The sequence below is a fragment of the Phocoena phocoena genome, chromosome 12 (genome assembly GCF_963924675.1).
Source record: "Phocoena phocoena chromosome 12, mPhoPho1.1, whole genome shotgun sequence".
NCBI lineage: Eukaryota > Metazoa > Chordata > Mammalia > Artiodactyla > Phocoenidae > Phocoena > Phocoena phocoena.
This window is the reverse complement of record NC_089230.1, coordinates 51,574,874-51,592,561: the sequence shown is the minus strand read 5'-3', so window position 1 is coordinate 51,592,561 and position 17,688 is coordinate 51,574,874. Positions and strand designations below refer to the sequence as shown.

The 17,688-nt window shown below is 37.7% G+C and overlaps 1 protein-coding gene across 1 annotated transcript in view; it reads right to left on the bottom strand.

The window, feature by feature from the left end:
• Window positions 1-17,688, bottom strand: part of PDSS2 (decaprenyl diphosphate synthase subunit 2) — a 253,866-nt gene that overhangs the window by 42,878 nt on the left and 193,300 nt on the right. The window contains exons 5-6 of the mRNA XM_065888771.1: window positions 1,331-1,504; window positions 259-390 (exon numbers count right to left, since the gene is read on the bottom strand). Coding sequence (XP_065744843.1) covers window positions 259-390; window positions 1,331-1,504 — 306 coding nt within the window. The remainder of the gene's footprint in view (window positions 1-258; window positions 391-1,330; window positions 1,505-17,688) is intronic.

Sequence of the window (17,688 nt, the reverse complement as noted above, 5' to 3'; positions counted from 1 at the left end):
GATTTTGTATTGCACTATTCTATGAATTCAGATAATAAGAAAACACAGTACTGCAGTCTCTAACTTTTAACTAACACTTACCTCTCAAAAATGTATATTATAAATTAAGAATTTTACCTGTTATATGAATAAGCTCTTATATGACTGATCTATATGCTTCATATGGCTGATCAGTCTTAGATCATCATAAAATATGAGTTATGCTTTAAAATCAACCAAATACTATTGGTACCTAAAATAAGAGTAATTTCATTTTACCTCTCTGATCTGCTTAATCCACAAATCTCTTCCAAGAAATTCCTGATGTAAGACTACAGGAGCTGAGTTTAGATTAAAAGTCAAGGAGTCACTGGTCTTTTCTTTAATAAAAGGCTGGAGATCAGAATTTATCTAGAAGGAGTAGTGAAAAGAGTTAAATCAGTGAAATGCATATACATTGGCATGTTTTAGTCATATTCAGAAAGCACCATTTACTACAGTGAAAAATTAAGCTTAAGGAACTCAGTTTTTAGATGTCCTTTAATAAGCAAAAGAACAGCTCATATGATTAACAATAATCTTAAAAAAACTTTTAAAATAGTTTTCCCCTAACATATTCCTTTTTTATTTGGCAGCAGCCTTTATTTTGCTTTTTAAGTTCAAGGTAAGGATCATAAATTATATTTATTTAATACATATAATCAAATAATAAATAAATTAATCAAAGATTTAATAAAGTACATAAAAACTCACCTGGAGATATTACATATTTTTGTATATATTTCCCCCTTCTTATGAGCTATTTAAATGGCATCTAAGAAATATGTACTAAATGGAATTTAAAATTACATATACATGGAGGCAACAAAATAACAGCTAATCTTGAGACATTTTATATTTCATTATGCCCATTCAAAAGAATCAGTTATTGGAATTAAAGCTTTCAACTTTGCTCCATATATTTCTAAATTTCATTAACTTTCCACGGTTTGTTTTACATAGGAACTATAAGGGAACTGTAACAAAAATGCAAATATTCTTCCATTTTGTGACTGGCAACATTACATGTTATTTAATAAATTGCAAGAGTTCTTTCAAGAACCCTTTCAGGTGGTAAGAAGAGACAAACATCACAACTATGGTTTAAGTAAGCTGTAGCTTTCTATCAAAATTATACAGTACTCACCAATCGTACTGTTTATATTATGTAATAACCACCACAAATGATAGATTTTATGTACTCAATAGACAGTTTTTGAGATATAAAAGCAGTTCATTAAATGGTAAAATGTTTCTTGTGTATCATTTTAGCTATTTAAATACAGAAAAAATAGAAAGGGTATGCAAATACCTTATGACTCATGGCCATGTGCTTCCCATACTGAAATGCCATATCCTGAACCTCAGCATCATGCTTTGCTAATTCCATTGCAGCTTGGCAGCTCTTTGCTAATAAGGCACCATGGGAGAGAAAAGTCTGCTTCTTCCAAGTTAATATTCCAATATCATCTGTGATATGATTTTCCTAAAAATTGCAACAAAAGCCAAGATTAAAAAGGTTTTAGGAGTAATTTGTTTCGGTTTTTGAAGAATAAGCATTAAAAAATGAACTATTCAAAACACTCAGGCTGTTGCAACAAGACAGAACTAAAAGATGCTGACCCTCACCTCTACCTAAAGAGAACTAAGGAGGTGGGAACTGCTTTTTTAGGGTAATTGGGAAAAAATGAAAGAAATGCTGAAGCAAATTTTATTTTGAGCTAGGGAACTTCTATTAAAATATAATTATAAGGCAAAATTAGAAACTTAGACCTTCAAACTAACTCTCTTCTAGATTCATATCAGTTCTTAATTAAGTGCTAGTATTCCAAAACATAAGAATCCTATTGTCTTTAACTTATGTTAAAATGTCAAGGGCATAGCGAAGGAACTGCATTCTCTTATAGGCAGGTAGATAGAAAAAATCAGAGAGAAGGTAACCCATTACAATGGAGTATGATTAGATCATACTATTCATCCAAGTTTATTCCCATAAGAAGAAACAAGATGATAAGGGAAGACATAACTGTAGTTTATTTAATTTCATCTTTTTACATTACGAAAATCACGGTAGTATCTTTAAGTAAGCATAAGCATACACATACCTACTGACTCTAGACCAGTGATGTCCAATGAAATTATAATGTAAGCCCCATATGCAATTAAAAATTTGCTAGTAGCTACATTAAAAAAGCGAAAAGAAACAGGTGACATTAATCTTAATGACATTTTATCTATCCCAATATATCTAAAGTATTACTATAATAAAATAAAACATATAATATAAAATTATTAATAATATTTTACATTCTTTTTTTACACTAACTTTTCAAAATCAGTGTATATTTTACACTTACAGCACATCACTAGTGACATTTCAAGTACTCAACAGGTACAAGGAGCTGGTGGCTACCCTAGTGGACAGCTCTGCTTTAGGCAGTTAGCTCTCTGAGGACAAGAATGATGAAGCGATATACATAATGATGCTCATTTTACGGTGTTTCTTTGAAACCTCAAACTAACTAGAACCCATCCAGAAGGATTAATTAACTCAAACACTTTACTTCCTGCCACCCATACCACAATCCTTCTCCTTCCACCATTATTTGGGGACAAAATAAAAAATAATAAGAAAACTTAGACACCATTAAAATATGATCTTAGATTTAGTCCCACCTCTTTCACCATGTTGAAGGGAATCTTCAACCCATTGGTCAGATCAAATTCTCAACTTAATTTTACGTGCTTTTAAACAAAAAGAGAGTTTCACTTATGGCAACAGTTACAAATATGCAACATAGTATTGTGTAATAATCAAAAAGCCACTTGGGGAGAAACGGTGCATAAACTGCTTCATAAAACATTGCGAATAAATGACAGCATTTAATTTTGGAAATCTGAGAATGGATTTTAAAATATGTGAAGTTAATATCATATTAATAAACCTAGATAAAAACCATATTATCTCTCCAGATATACTAAAGATGCATTTGACAAAATTCAACTCCTATTCTTTCTTTCTTTCTTTCTTTATTTTGCGGTACGCGGGCCTCTCACTGTTGTGGCCTCTCCTGTTGCGAAGCACAGGCTCCGGACGCACAGGCTCAGCGGCCATGGCTCACGGGCCCAGCCGCTCCACGGCATGTGGGATATTCCCAGACCGGGGCACGAACCTGTGTCCTCTGCATCGACAGGCGGACTCTCAACCACTGCGCCACCAGGGAGGCCCTCAACTCCTATTCTTGATGGGAAAAAAAGCACTGAATAAAACAGGAACAGATGCGTATTTCTTCTTTTTTTATAAATGTAATATATTGAAATTTTATTTCAATGGCCCAAACGAAGTTAGTGTGTAGGAAATTTATTTATATTTTTATTTTATTTTATAATAACTTTATTTATTTATTTATTTAGATATTTATATTAAAAAAAATATTTATTTGGTTGTGCCGGGTCTTAGTTGCGGTGGGTGGGCTCCTTAGCTGAGGCTCAAGGGCTCCTTAGTTGCGGCAGGCAGGCTCCTTGGTTGCAGCTCCAGGGCTCCTTAGTTGTGGCATGCAGGCTCCTTAGTTGTGGCATGTGAACTCTTAGTTGCGGCATGCATGTGGGATCTAGTTCCCTGACAAGGGATCAACCCAGGCCCCCTGAATTGGGAGTGCAGTCTTATCCACTGCGCCACCAGGGAAGTCCTGTGTGTAGGAAATTTAAATGAAACAGTATGGTAAAAATAGCAGAGAACCAAAAAATCTAAAAAGCAAGTACACCTAAAGCATGAGGATTCATTAGTGTTTCATCTTCAGTTATGACTGACACTTGATGCTTGCAAATTTTGAAATAAACTTTGAGATCATGATCACTATTCTGAAGAGATTTCAGCACCAGCACTAAGATTTGTACATTCAGTTGGTTTGCAGTTGACTTGTTAGCCATTTACATACTATAGTACAGGTTTGTCACAGGTCAGATCACAGTGTTGAAGGAAAGAAAGACCTTCCTGTAATTATACAGAAAGGATCCCCTAAACTGCACTCAGCTTAAGACATCCAATGTACAAGAGCACGAAAACCATCACAGTAATGTGGTTCCAAGGAACATAGTTTTGGTAAGGAAAATAACCTAAGCTCCTGTTTCCCATTTTAATTACTGAAATCTCTACCAATGACAAAAATGTCATATAGGACACTAAATGTATACCGTAATTCAAACTTCATGCAAAGAACATATTTAGCAATCTGGGATAATGCAGAATGACTGGAACTATAACGAATGTGATTCAACACTGGTTCTTTTTGTCATTTTACACAGACGTCATGTTAATATTAGACCAAAACACAAAATGTTTAGTGCATAAACCAGTTTCTTTTTTAAGATCTATCATTTTTATGGTAGTCTTTTATCTTACTTTGGACCACTTGTACCCCGTACTCTATCCTACTATAGGCTGTTTAATTTAATCAACAAAATCAAAAGTAATTTCTGACCAGATTTATGGGGGATATAAAAATTTACAACATCAAAGTGTCTGCATAACCAAAAGTACAATAATAAAGAAGAAAATGCCTCCCATTTCTTTTAGAAGATAGTACTTTATAAGCTTGCTGCATCTTTAATGCTTTTACTATTGCATGACAATGAATAGTTGATAGAAAAAAAGAACTGTATACTTGAATTATGATAACTCATCCATCACAGATTAATCTAATAATGAAGTTTCTGAAGAAACAGGAACTATTTTAACAAGGAAAAAAAAATGCCCTCATTCCAGATGTATATTTCTTTAATATGACAGGTGCCTGTGTTTGTGTGTGTGTGTGCACAAGCATGCATGATCACCCAAAAGTCAGCAAATACTTTATGGGGAAACACATGAGCCCTTCTTCCTAAAATCAGGAACAGGAAAGAGATGAACACAATACCATTGCTATTTGACAATGTAATAGAAGAGGCAAGAAAAGGATAGCTGTATAAAAATTAGAAAGGAAGAGTTTAACTATCACTATTTGAAGACAGTATAACTGTATATTGGGGAAGACCAATATACAAAACTCAACCAAAAAACTACTAAAACAAGAAGATAATTCAGTAAGGTAGCAGCATATAAAATCAATATAATTTATAATTAACATAATAGATGTAACCATAGCTTTCATACATAAAAACTAATCAGAAAGTATTGTAAATAGGGCCTTTTCTTACATTTTATCTATGAAAAAAAGATTTAAAAGCTGGGAATAAACTTAGAAATGTACAAAATTGATATAAAAAAATGTTAAAATACTACTGAAGGAAAGCAAGTTAAATAAATATAAAGGCATATCATGTTTAAAGATAGTAAGATCCAACCTCATAAAGTTACTCCAATAAAATTAACACCACCCCTCCGCCCTCCCCCCCAACTTAGATAAGCTGATTCTAAAGTTCATATTGGAAACAGCATGAAGAATAACCAGAATAATCAGGAAGCCATGAAAAAGAAGAGCAGTGTAGGGTGAGGTGGGGGGAAGAAGGGTAGATGAGGAGAGCTAATGATGTCTAGCCCTACCAGATACTATATTATAAAGCCTCGGTAATTAAAAAAAAAAAAAGTGCACTTTTTAGATAGACAAATGATGGAACGAAACAGAAAGTCCAGCAATCAATCAAACTATACACAGGAATTTACTATATTTTAGGGAAAAGTTGGACTTTTCAGTAAATGGTGTTGGTACAACTGAATAGATTTCTGGAAGAAAATTAAGACTGCTCTGCATTTCACACAATTTATCAGGATAAACTCTACATAGCAAAAAATAAAAGCAAAAGAACCACAAACAATAGAAGACAAAAGACAATAAGGAAAGGTATGTGCACTTTCTATCACAGATGAATGACAAATCTCCCTGTGGTAGGCTAATAATGGTCCCCCACAAAGATAGCCACATCTTAATCCCTAGAGTCTGTGAATGTTACCTTACATGGTAAAGGGGACTTTGCAGTTATGTTAATTCAGGATCTTGAGATGGAGGAATTATCCCAGATTAACTGGATGAGCCTAATGCAGTCAAAAGGGTCCTCATAAAAGGGAGGCAGCAGGGTCTGAAGATGGAGGATGAAGCCACAAACCAAGAAATGAAGGTGGAAACTAGAAAGGGCAAGGAAAGGGATTCTCCCCTAGAGCCTCCAGAAGGAATACAACCCTGACAACATCTTGATTTGGAGGCTTCTGACCAAACAAACAAACCACTTTCCACCGCCTTAAAGCATCACTCAGTGTTGGTGAGGCTGTGAAGAAACAGGCATCTCAAATATGACCGGTAGAGTCTGTCATACAGAGTGAAGTAAGTCAGAAAGAGAAAAATGAAATACTGTATGCTAACGTACATATATGGAATCTAAAAAAACGGTACTGATGAACCTAGTGGCAGGGCAGGAATAAAGACGCAGATGTAGAGAATGGACTTGAGGACACGGGGCAGGGGGAGGGAAAGCTGGGGCAAAGTGAGAGAGTGGCATGGACAAATATACACTACCAAATATAAAATAGATAGCTAGTGGGAAGCAGCCGCATAGCACAGAGAGATCAGCTCAGTGCTTTGTGAGTACCTAGAGGGGTGGGATAGGGAGGGTGGGAGGGAGATGCAAGAGGGAGGAGATAAGGGAACATATGTATATGTATAACTGATTCACTTTGTTATAAAGCAGAAACTAACACACCATTGTAAAGCAATTATACTCCAATAAAGATGTAAAAAAATAAAATAAAATAAAAATAAAGTTCCTAAAAAAGGGTAATGAATATAAAATTTTACATTTCTTGGTCTCAAATGTTTAACATTTAAAAAAGTTATATGATTCTCAATTAACTTTTTGTGGTTTGTATACCATCCTCATGTATTCATATAACAAACATTTAGTTTCTATTATGGGTTAGGTTCTTTGTAAAGCAATATAGATAGGAATATATTTATTAATAATATTTATTAATGAATAGCCTGTCCTCAAGAAGCTTATAAAACAGGAATGACATCTATATCTATCTATATGTGGATATTAATATAATAGATAGATCAATACAGTTCTATCTCAGAATAATTCTTGGAAGATCTCCAATGGTCAAAGATTCAATTTTATTATATTTTCCTTATTCTGATTAAGACATTTTATTATTCACCATTTCTACATTTTAATTCAATTAATACACGATCTCCGAAAACAAAATTAGAAAATTCAGATAGCCAAGAAACACTTAATATATAGTCCCTTGAAATCTGCTATCATAAGTTAATCAGGTCATAAGACAATAATTCTGTTCCTAAATTAATCTGAAAATTTATTACCTGAACATTAAATTATTACCTATCGTGACCTTGGTTACAAATGAAACAAAGTCCCTCTATTCATTTCTGTCAGCTTGCCATGTATACATTAATAGAGCATGCTTTATTACAAAGGAAAAGTTAATGTACAATTGTAAAATACCAAGAAACTAGTTTGATAACCACATCCAAATTAGTATCTTCAGACATCAGATATACAGAATTGGTGTGAAATGAATGAGAGCAGTCAGAGTAAATGAGATTCAGATATACTTACAGCATCAACTTACATCTGTACAGTTTATAGAAGGAGGATACATTCAGTGAACATTGACTTTTGATGGGATTTTCTCTTTTTCAGAAAGGTAATATACGTCAACATACCTATTGAAGGACTGTCAGACTGAAGGATATTAATTTTTAAAATGTAGGTCTCTCATTCACTGTAACATGACCTTTTTGCTCAAGCAAGGTTAGTTCAAAAAACACACAGGAAAAAAACCCTGAAGCTTGCAAGATGATGTTTCCCAAGACAGTGGCACTGGTGGTTGTTGTACTCAGATATAATATTCTGTTCTGCTACTGAGCTGTCTGGGGAATGTGTACTTTGAGTTGCTTTCCTAATGGTGGTAATACATTTGTACATACCTATTTACATGAAACCAAAGTGTGTTTGTAAAGTGGCTGCTTGGGATTAAAGGTCTAGTCCATGGTCACAGAACAAAGGCAAACTAATTGATTCAGGAAGATGTTCAAGCCCCAACCGGAACCTGCCGAGCCAAACTTCTATTTTTCACATTATCAGAGAAGAAGAGTGTTAAAAGTACTTTAAAGAAAGCAAGCAAATATTTCCTGTTGTCATGCTTCTTTCAGATTCATATACTGAGCTGCTTCCTTTATAATTTATCTTTAAAATATATATCTTTGTATATTTATGCAGCATAAATTTGGGTCTGATAAGAGATCAGATCTAACGCCACATTTCACCATTTTAAATGTTTGCTTTGAATTAGCCTTTTCAGCTATTTTGAGAAGCTAAACAACAGCCAAAATGTTTACCAGCTTTATTTTTTTTTTAAAGTCAAGGAAAATTTCAAAAAGACTCCCTAAATTTAGGGATAAGAAGAAAGCAAGGGGGAGAATAGAATCTAATATTTCCTGGGAGTCAACAATATGTGATGACACTTTCATGTTCATTATTCTATTACCTCTCAAAAATCTTAATTATCATTATTCCCATTCAGTAGGTAAGGAGACTTGAAGGCTGTATTTCGATCATGATCAGACATTAGTAAATGGCAGAGATGGGTCTTAGCTGTATACCAGTCAGATTCTATTTTCCTTAATACATAGTAGAAATACTTAAAAATATCTTTTACAGTCTAAAAAGTAGGTTGTATTTAAGAGTAAATGACACATTTCATTTATATATCAACAAAGCATTTTAAACCTGTAAATTAAGTCTTTTAATAATATCCACTGAAAAGATCCAAGAATCTAGAGCATATAAGTAACAAGATTAGGAATAGTAGATGTCATAGTATTTTTTCAGGAATCCTGAGGAAGGGGGAAAGAGTATAACATTTTAACAGCATCATCTAATAGGATGAAATAATTTGCTTTGATTTATAATCCAATCACACCAGAGACAGTAAAGTAGGTATCTATGTAAATCATGGGAGAGAAACTGATAAGATGTGATAAATGTATAACTAAAGTCTGTTTTAAAAAGTGCTTCTATATAATAAATAAAGCTATTAAAATTTTACTCACACATTAGAGAGAATGGTTGTCAGGGAATTTAAAAGTCAGGAATTCTTTGGTCTAGGGCTAGCCAGCCCCTTCCTGTACTCCCCACGAGTCAGTTCTTGCTGAGATGTATGGGAATGATATGTTGAGGAGGGGTCAGGATGGAGAAGGGAAGACTGTTTTACAGCTCAAATCCTTCAGCAAGGGGTATCCTTGGGATGGGGAAAGCTTTGAACAGCTAGAGGGCAGCAGATAGTCTTCAGAGGGGTTGCACAGTAGGGGCAGTAGGGAACGCTGCTTCATTCTTTGAGATGAACAAACAGCACCAAAGGGAAACTTGGCTTGCTGTGAAACGTGCAGTGTATGTTAGTGCTTGATATACTATGTAAATGTGCAGTAGATGCAGTTCAATTAATTTTTGTGTGTGCTTACTACGCCAGGCACTACAGATTTGAGAATTAGGTTATTACTCCTTGACCTCTAGCAGAAGTTCAGTAAGGGAGAAAGACAGTACACAGGAACTAGTATGGTATGTGAAAAGAAGGCTACGCTTACAGCACAGAGAAGGGAGTGACTAGTTTTACCAAGGAAGGCTTCAGTTGGAGAACTGTTAGCTGAATCAGGTTCTGAATAATAAAATGGAATTAGCCAGGAAGATAAGGTATGAGATGACTTTGGGGCATCAATATTAGTTCCATATTGTCGAAGCAGACAGCGGGAAAGGTAGATGAAGAAGGACAAGGCTAGTCAGGTAGGTGAGAGGTCCAGAGGGTTGGATCTTATTACTTAGGTGCTGGAAAACTGTCTTTAGCAGGAAGTTATATGACTACACATGCAATTAGATGGGTTGCTTCGGAGGCAGTTTGGACTGGAGGGGCAACAACTGGAAGATCCATTAGGGGTTAAGTTATATTCCAGGTAAGCAGGGATGACATATAGTGGTGGCCAGCGGGAACTGAGAGGCAAGAGCAATCTGAGCTGCTCAAAAAGTGAAACAAGATAGCTCCCAACTGCGTACCCGATAGTCGCTCACCGAGGATCTACTTCCCTCTCTCTCTTTACTAACAAACCCTAATTTTGTTCAGGTAGTCACTGCTCTTGTCAATGATTAATTTAGGAATGGGCATGTAGTCCAATTCTAGGCAATAAGACATGAGGAAAGTATACTGCAGAGCTCCCAGAAAGAGATCCAGGCAAAAGTGGCACCTGTGGATGTTGCTCTGTCTTGATGAGCCACACCCAGGACTACTGTAGCCAAACTGCCACAAGCTTGGTAATAAAGAGGACACTAGGAAGCAGAACAGAGATATAGAGAAAACCTTGATATCTGGAGTTGTCATGTTAACTGTCCCTTGATGCCTGACTACCTCTGCATGCTCAGTTAGAGTAAAACATGTGTCCTTACTTTTATATCTATTTAATTGGATTTCCCATTTTTTGTAGCTGAAAGCATTTCAATGAATTAATTCATTCCTTAAGATGAGAAATGTTTGTACTATATAAAGTCTGCATTGCCAACATTAGCAAACTACTAAAACATTTTAGGAAGAATTTCCTTAGGATGGAGTATTAGTTATCTATGCCACATAGCAAATTATCCACAAATGTAGCATCTTAAAACAACACACACTTATTATCTCAGAGTTTCTGAGGGTCAGGAGTCTAGGCATGGCTTAGCTGGCTGGTTACGGCTCAGGATGTCTCAGGAGACTGTGGTCAAGCTGTACGATCAGGGAACAGCCACAAAAAGGGTCTGGAGAATACGCTCCTAAGCTCACTCGGGTGGTTGCTGGCAGCAGGTGTTAGTTCCTTGTCACGTGGGTCACTCTGCAGGGCTGCTCCCATGACATGGTAGCTGGCTTCCCCAGAGCAAGTGATCCAGTAGAATGAGGGAGAGTGAGAGCACACTCCGGGGGGAAGCGTCACAATCCTTCATAACCTAATCTTGGAAGTGACACACCATCATTTCTGCCGTATGCTATTGGTCACACAGACCAACCTAGTATATAGTATGGGAAGGAATTAGACTCAGAATACTAGGAGGTGGGGCTCATTGGGGGTCACCTTGGAAGCTGGCTACTAGAGATAGAGTCTATGATTAGAATTACTGGGACAATAGATTTGAACATTTTAAAGTTTCTTAAAATATTCTGCAAGTTGTTTTATAGAAAGGTTCTGATATGCACACTGACCAGCCAAGTTTGAGACTGTCTTGTCACTGAGTAGAATTATTGCTTTACTTGTGAATTTAACAGGTGAAAAGTGGCATTTCATTTAAATATGGGAAGTAATTTCATTGATTAACCATTTGTATTTCCTCCATTCATTCATTTGTTTATTTACTGAATATCTTCTACAGACAAGGCATTGTTTTAGGTGTTCACACCAGTGAGAAAACCAGAGTCCTTGCATTCACAGTTCTTACAGTCTAGAAGGGAAGCCAGACAATCAGATAACCACACAGATAAATATGTAACTGCAAACTGAGATACTTCCAATGGGGAAAATGAACATACTTTTATGACAGCAGTAATAAAAGAACCTGACTGAGACTGGGGCTTTGGGGAGTAGTTTTCTTGAGGAAGTGACACTTGAGCTGACACAGGAAGGATGAATAAGGGATAAGTTAGTAAAGGTGAAGAAGTATGCAAGGATTGTAAATACAAAGGAGAATGCTTTGTCTGAGGAATGAGAGAAGGCTATTGGGGCTGATATGCAGACAGTGAGGGTAAAAATGGTACAAGGTGAGGTTGGAGGGACAGACTGGGTCGGATTATGCAGGGTCTTTTAGGTCACTGTCAGGATTTCGGTATTTATCCATGGAGTGATGAGATGTTACTGGGGGTTGAGATGAAGGAACAGCAGCATCAGATCCGCATTTTGAGATCTCTGGTGGTGTGGAAAAAGACTAGAAGATGGGAGGATTGAACACACGGAGAAGGAAGAGGTTACTGGAATTGCTCAGGCAAGAGAGGATGGCATCTTGGACCATGCAAAAGGGGGAGGCATGGGGTAAAGCCAGGCCGCAGCCTGTGTCATCAATGGTGGGGGAGTGAGGGCATCAACAAGGTACTGCTCTTGACTACTGTTGTGGACCAAATGTATGTGTCCTTGCAAAATTCATATGTTGAAGCCCTAACTGCCAGTGTATTTATATTTACAGTAAGTATGTAAAGAAGGTTAAATTAGTCATAAGGGTAGGGATTAGTGTCCTTATAACGAGAGACAGCAGAGGGCTTGCTCGGCTTTCTCTCCACTGTGTGAGTGCACAGTAAGAAGGCGGTCATCTGCAAACCAGGAAGACAGCTCTCACCAGAAACTGAATTGCTAGAACCTTCATCTTGGACTTCTCATCTCCAGAACTGCGAGAAAATAAATTTCTGTTGTTTAAATCACTCAGTCTATGGTATTTTGTTATGGCAGCCCGGGCTGAATAAAGTAACTACCTTCTCTATAAATCTTAGGATTCAATCAGTGATGTTTTGGAAGTATATTTATACTGTTTCTCCCAACATCTTTTCAGCATGGTCTTAACCAGCATGTTGGAAAGATCTATATTCTAGTTATCTATTTCTGTGTAACAAACTACCCCAAAACTCACGGGCAAAAAAACCACCACCATTTTATCATGATCACAGATTCTGTGGGTCAGGAACTCAGGAAGGGAACAGAGAAGACAGCTTGTCTCTGTTCCATGATGTCTGGGGCCTCAGGTGGGAAGGCCTAAAAAGCTAGGGATGATTCAGAGGGCTGGGGCTGCAAGAACTGAACTGCTAGAGGTCCACTTCCAATGAACTGGCTGAGTCCCCCACACATCAGGCCCATCTGGGATGGGGGGCTGGAGCACCTACCCATGGTCTCTCACTTCATGGTGGTTAAATTCTGAGAGGCGGCAGAGACAGGGAGCGTTTCAAGAGAGTGAGCAATTCTAAGAGACCCTTTTATGGCCCAGCCTGAGAATTCAGGTAGTGTCACTTCTACCCTATTCTATCAGTTGAGGGGACCACAAGCCCACTGAGGTTCAAGGGTCATATATCCTCACCACTCGATAGGAGACAATGGGAGGAGAGTTAAAGAATTTGTGGCCTTTTTTTGGTTTGTTTTTAACCACCACAGTCTACTACTGAAGAGAGTGCTGAGGAAAGCAACTTGCCTTCTCTGCTCCCTCTCAGTTATGCTTCTGGCTAAGGTGGTGATACAGAAGATGGAGTAAGGCAGCCATGGGGCTAACTAAGCCTGGTGAAGGGCAGAAGTATTAAGGATGACTCGTAAGTTTTTGACTTGAGAGCCTGGATGAATGGTGGTGCTCTTCATGAAGACAGCGGACAAGGGAATGGGTTTGGAGAGAAAGGTCATACATCTGGTCTTATAAGTACTGAGTCTGAGATGCCTGTGATACCACCAGGTGGAAATATTGAATAAGCAGCAAAATATTCAGTAGTGATCTGGGATGGGGATTAAATCGGGACTTACTGGCATATAGACAGATGGTAATTGAGGTCTTGGGCTTCATTTTCTGAATGGTCTATTCTTGTCCTGTGATCAAAATGGTATTCTATTAAACAATTTACAAGCTTAATAGTGATGCTTCATCTCTCAGGCAAATAAACTGCCTTTTAAGAGGCTTTGCTGCGATAGCTGACAGTGAGTGACCTGGAGTACCTCTAAATGGCGTACAAATTCAATTTAAACATTTATCAAATAAAAACATTCACCAACCATACCCACTCTAAACTTGAGGGCCTGCTTAATCGAAAGGGCTATTATACACACTTAGCTTTCTCAGTCACCAAGGGCTTTTCTGCCTTCTTCATATCTGTATCAACCTTTGCTTTCTCACCTTTGCATATCTAATATAATATTTCTATATTTGATCTCTAATAAGCTTACTTCACAATACATTTTCTGTTTTTTCTTTTAAATAAAAACATTTTGTGGATTAAAAAAATATAGACAGCATTATTTCTTAAATGTGGTAGTGGGCACCTAGGTGTTTTATTTTATTTTCAGTCTTTAAACTGTATAGATCTGTCATATACACTCTTTTGTATGCTTGATATATTTCATAATAAAAAAACATTTAAACCATACTCAATAGCTTTTAAGTCTGAATAAACTCAACAGTTTTATTTGCAACGAATGACTTAAGACTGTGTCTACTTTATGAAAAAAGGATGTTAGTAAAATTTTAGGTATTTATTATCACCACCACCAGCATCTTTGAAGTCTTGGATATGTGAGTGATACAAGATTGAACAGATGCCCAGCAAACAATAAAACATGACATGGCATGTTTTATTAGCTCATTAATACATGCCTTGGGTAAAATGAGAGAGACAGGTTGTGAGTAAATGTACCAATGAAATACACCCCAGAGTATCTTAATGCTTTTATACTGTACTCACTGTTTCACTTTCAAACCTCTTAAAATAGGTTTTCTTTTAAAGGTACTTTTTACATGTATATATACTTGGGATATTTTTTACTTCAAAGAATGGAAAATGAAATTTTCCTATTTCTAACCTATAAAAGAAAATTTTCAGTATGAGTTCCATTCCACTTTAATAAGGTTAATTAGCTTCTTTGAACTCAAATGCACTTATTTCCTTTCTCTAGTCAACCTCCCCTGGCCACCTTCACCCATTTTTATGGGAATAGTCTGCAAAGCTCTGAATTTTCCATCACTATCCCGTGCTTCTGTTTTCACACTGCACAATAATGTCTCCATATAAAACACTGTAGTCCTCTCCGGCTGCTGAGGACTGACTGCCATCATGAACAACATGGTATAAATCCTAACCAGGGAGTGCATGACCAACCAACTACTTCAGTGGAAACAAATGATCACTGATGACCTTCATCCCGGGAAGGAAGGCAACAGTGCCTTAGACAGAAATTTGGGAAAAACTTGCTAAAATGTACAAAACCACACTTGATGTCATCTTTGAATTTGGCTTAAAAAAACCCATTTTGGTAGTGGCAAGACACCTGGCTTCAGCATGATTTACAATTCATGGAGCCAAACACAGACTTGCAAGACATGGTCTTTATGAGAAGAAAAAGATCTCAAGAAAACAGTGAAAAGAACACAAAAACAGACTGAAGGAAGTTGGTGCTGGCAAAAAGAAGGTACAGATTTTGCAATGGCTTTATTTGTGGTGATTATGCAGATTTTTCATAAGAGAATTAATAAACTATGGAAACGTAAGGAAAAGCACAAAAAAACCCCACTGTAGGTGCTTTGTGAACAGTCTTGACATGGATTTCCTGAAATTCCAAATACCAAACCTCTGCTCTCTCCAGCCAGGGGGCAGTTGGCATTCCAGTGACTAAGTGGGTCCTAGCCCTAGAAGGCAAGGCTTCGGTACTCAGGCTAGAAGCCTCCAATTAACTCCTCAAATCAGAACCCTAATTAAGGGCTTGGCCTAGACCTTCAGGTTCCCATGGATTCTCTGACTCCATCTGACTCCAGTTCACTCGTGGTAAAGCTACCCCCAGACTCAGTTGATTCAAACAATAATCATTTATTATTGCTCATGTGTCTGTGGACCAGCTGGGATTCAGCTAATCTAGATTGGTGGCTCTGCTTCTCACTGCATGTCTCTGGGTTGGGTGGAGAGGTTCTGCTCCAAGTGTCTCCCATTCTTCTTGGACCAGCAGTCTAGCCAGGACATGTTTTTCTCATGGTGATGGCAGAGGCCCAAGAGAGCCTCCTATTAGCCAAAGCAAATCAAATGGCTAAGCTCAGGGTTACAGGGAATATAAGAACACCCTGTTCACATGCATCACAATTATATGGCAAAGGACATGGATGAGTATATTATCTACTGCTGCATAATAAATTACCCCAAACGTAGCGGCTTAAAACAATAACAGGGGCTTCCCTGGTGGCGCAGTGGTTGAGAGTCCGCCTGCCGATGCAGGGGACACGGGTTTGAGCCCTGGTCCGGGAAGATGGCACATGCCGCGGAGCGGCTGGGCCCGTGAGCCATGGACGCTGAGCCTGCGCGTCCGGAGCCTGTGCTCCGCGACGGGAGAGGCCACAACAGTGAGAGGCCTGTGTACCGCAAAAAGAAACCCAAAAAACAATAATAAACTTTCATTGTGTTTCACAATTGCTTTGGGTCAGGAATTCAGAAGTGGCTCAGCTGGGTGGCCCTAGCTTGGGGCTTCTCATGAAAGACTAGTAATGCTATATTTTGCAGACAAAGAGACTGAAATGAACCTGTACAAATACCCTATATTTCTAATTATTGTCTATCACTTTTTTTTTTTTCTTTGCAGCCATATCAATGAAGGCAAATACTCTTTAATGAGGTAGATAGTTGTGGACTCTGATGATTGTAAAGTAGCCTCAAATAGCCTCCTTATTCCTTTTAGGGATGAAGTTTTTTTTTTTCCCCTGCACAGTCATGCTGTTCTTTTGCCAGTGACTCATTTGTCCATTTTATCTCTTATGAAACACACACACATGCACACACAGAACACACTATGAACAGTATTTCTTAAATCACCACAGGTACTAGTACCAAGCATGTAAATATAGGTAAAAAGCAGATTGGGACATTGATATCAAGGTAACAGTAGTGGTTTTTTTTTAAATTACACACATGTCTATAAACCTAATAAATAGGTTTTTCCTATTTATTTATTTATTTTTATACAGCAGGTTCTTATTAGTCATCCATTTTATACACATCAGTGTATACATGTCAATCCCAATCTCCCAATTCATCCCACCACGATCCCCACCCCCCCGCGACTTTACCCCCTTGGTGTCCATACGTTTGTTCTCTACATCTGTGTCTCAATTTCTGCCCTGCAAACCGGTTCATCTGTACCATTTTTCTAGGTTCCACATATATGTGTTAATATATGATACTTGTTTTTATCTTTCTGACTTACTTCACTCTGTATGACAGTCTCTAGATCCAGCCACGTCTCAACAAACGACCCAATTTCGTTCCTTATTATGGCTGAGTAATATTCCATTGTATGTATATACCACATCTTCTTTCTCCATTCGTCTGTCAATGGGCATTTAGGTTGCTTCCACGACCTGGCTATTGTAAATAGTGCTGCAATGAACGTTGGGGTGCATGTGCCTTTTTGAATTGTGGTTTTCTCTGGGTATATGCCCAGTAGTGGGATTGCTGGGTCATATGGTAATTCTATTTTTAGTTCTTTAAGGAATCTCCATACTGTTCTCCATAGTGGCTGTAACAGTTTACATTCCCACCAACAGTGCAAGACAGTTCCCTTTTCTCCACACCCTCTCCAGCATTCGTTGCTTGTAGATTTTCTGATGAAGCCCATTCTAACTGGTGTGAAGTGATACTTCATTGTACTTTTGATCTGCCTTTCTCTAATAATTAGTGATGCTGAGCAGCTTTTCACATGCTTCTTGGCCATCTGTATGTCTTCTTTGGAGAAATGTCTATTTAGGTATTCTGCCCATTTTTGGATTGGGTTGTTTGTTTTTTTTTTTTTTTTTTTTGCAGTACGCGGGCCTCTCACTGCTGTGGCCTCTCCCATTGCGGAGCAGCAGGCTCCAGACGCGCAGGCTCAGAGGCCATGGCTCACGGGCATAGCCGCTCCCCGGCATGTGGAATCCTCCCGGACCGGG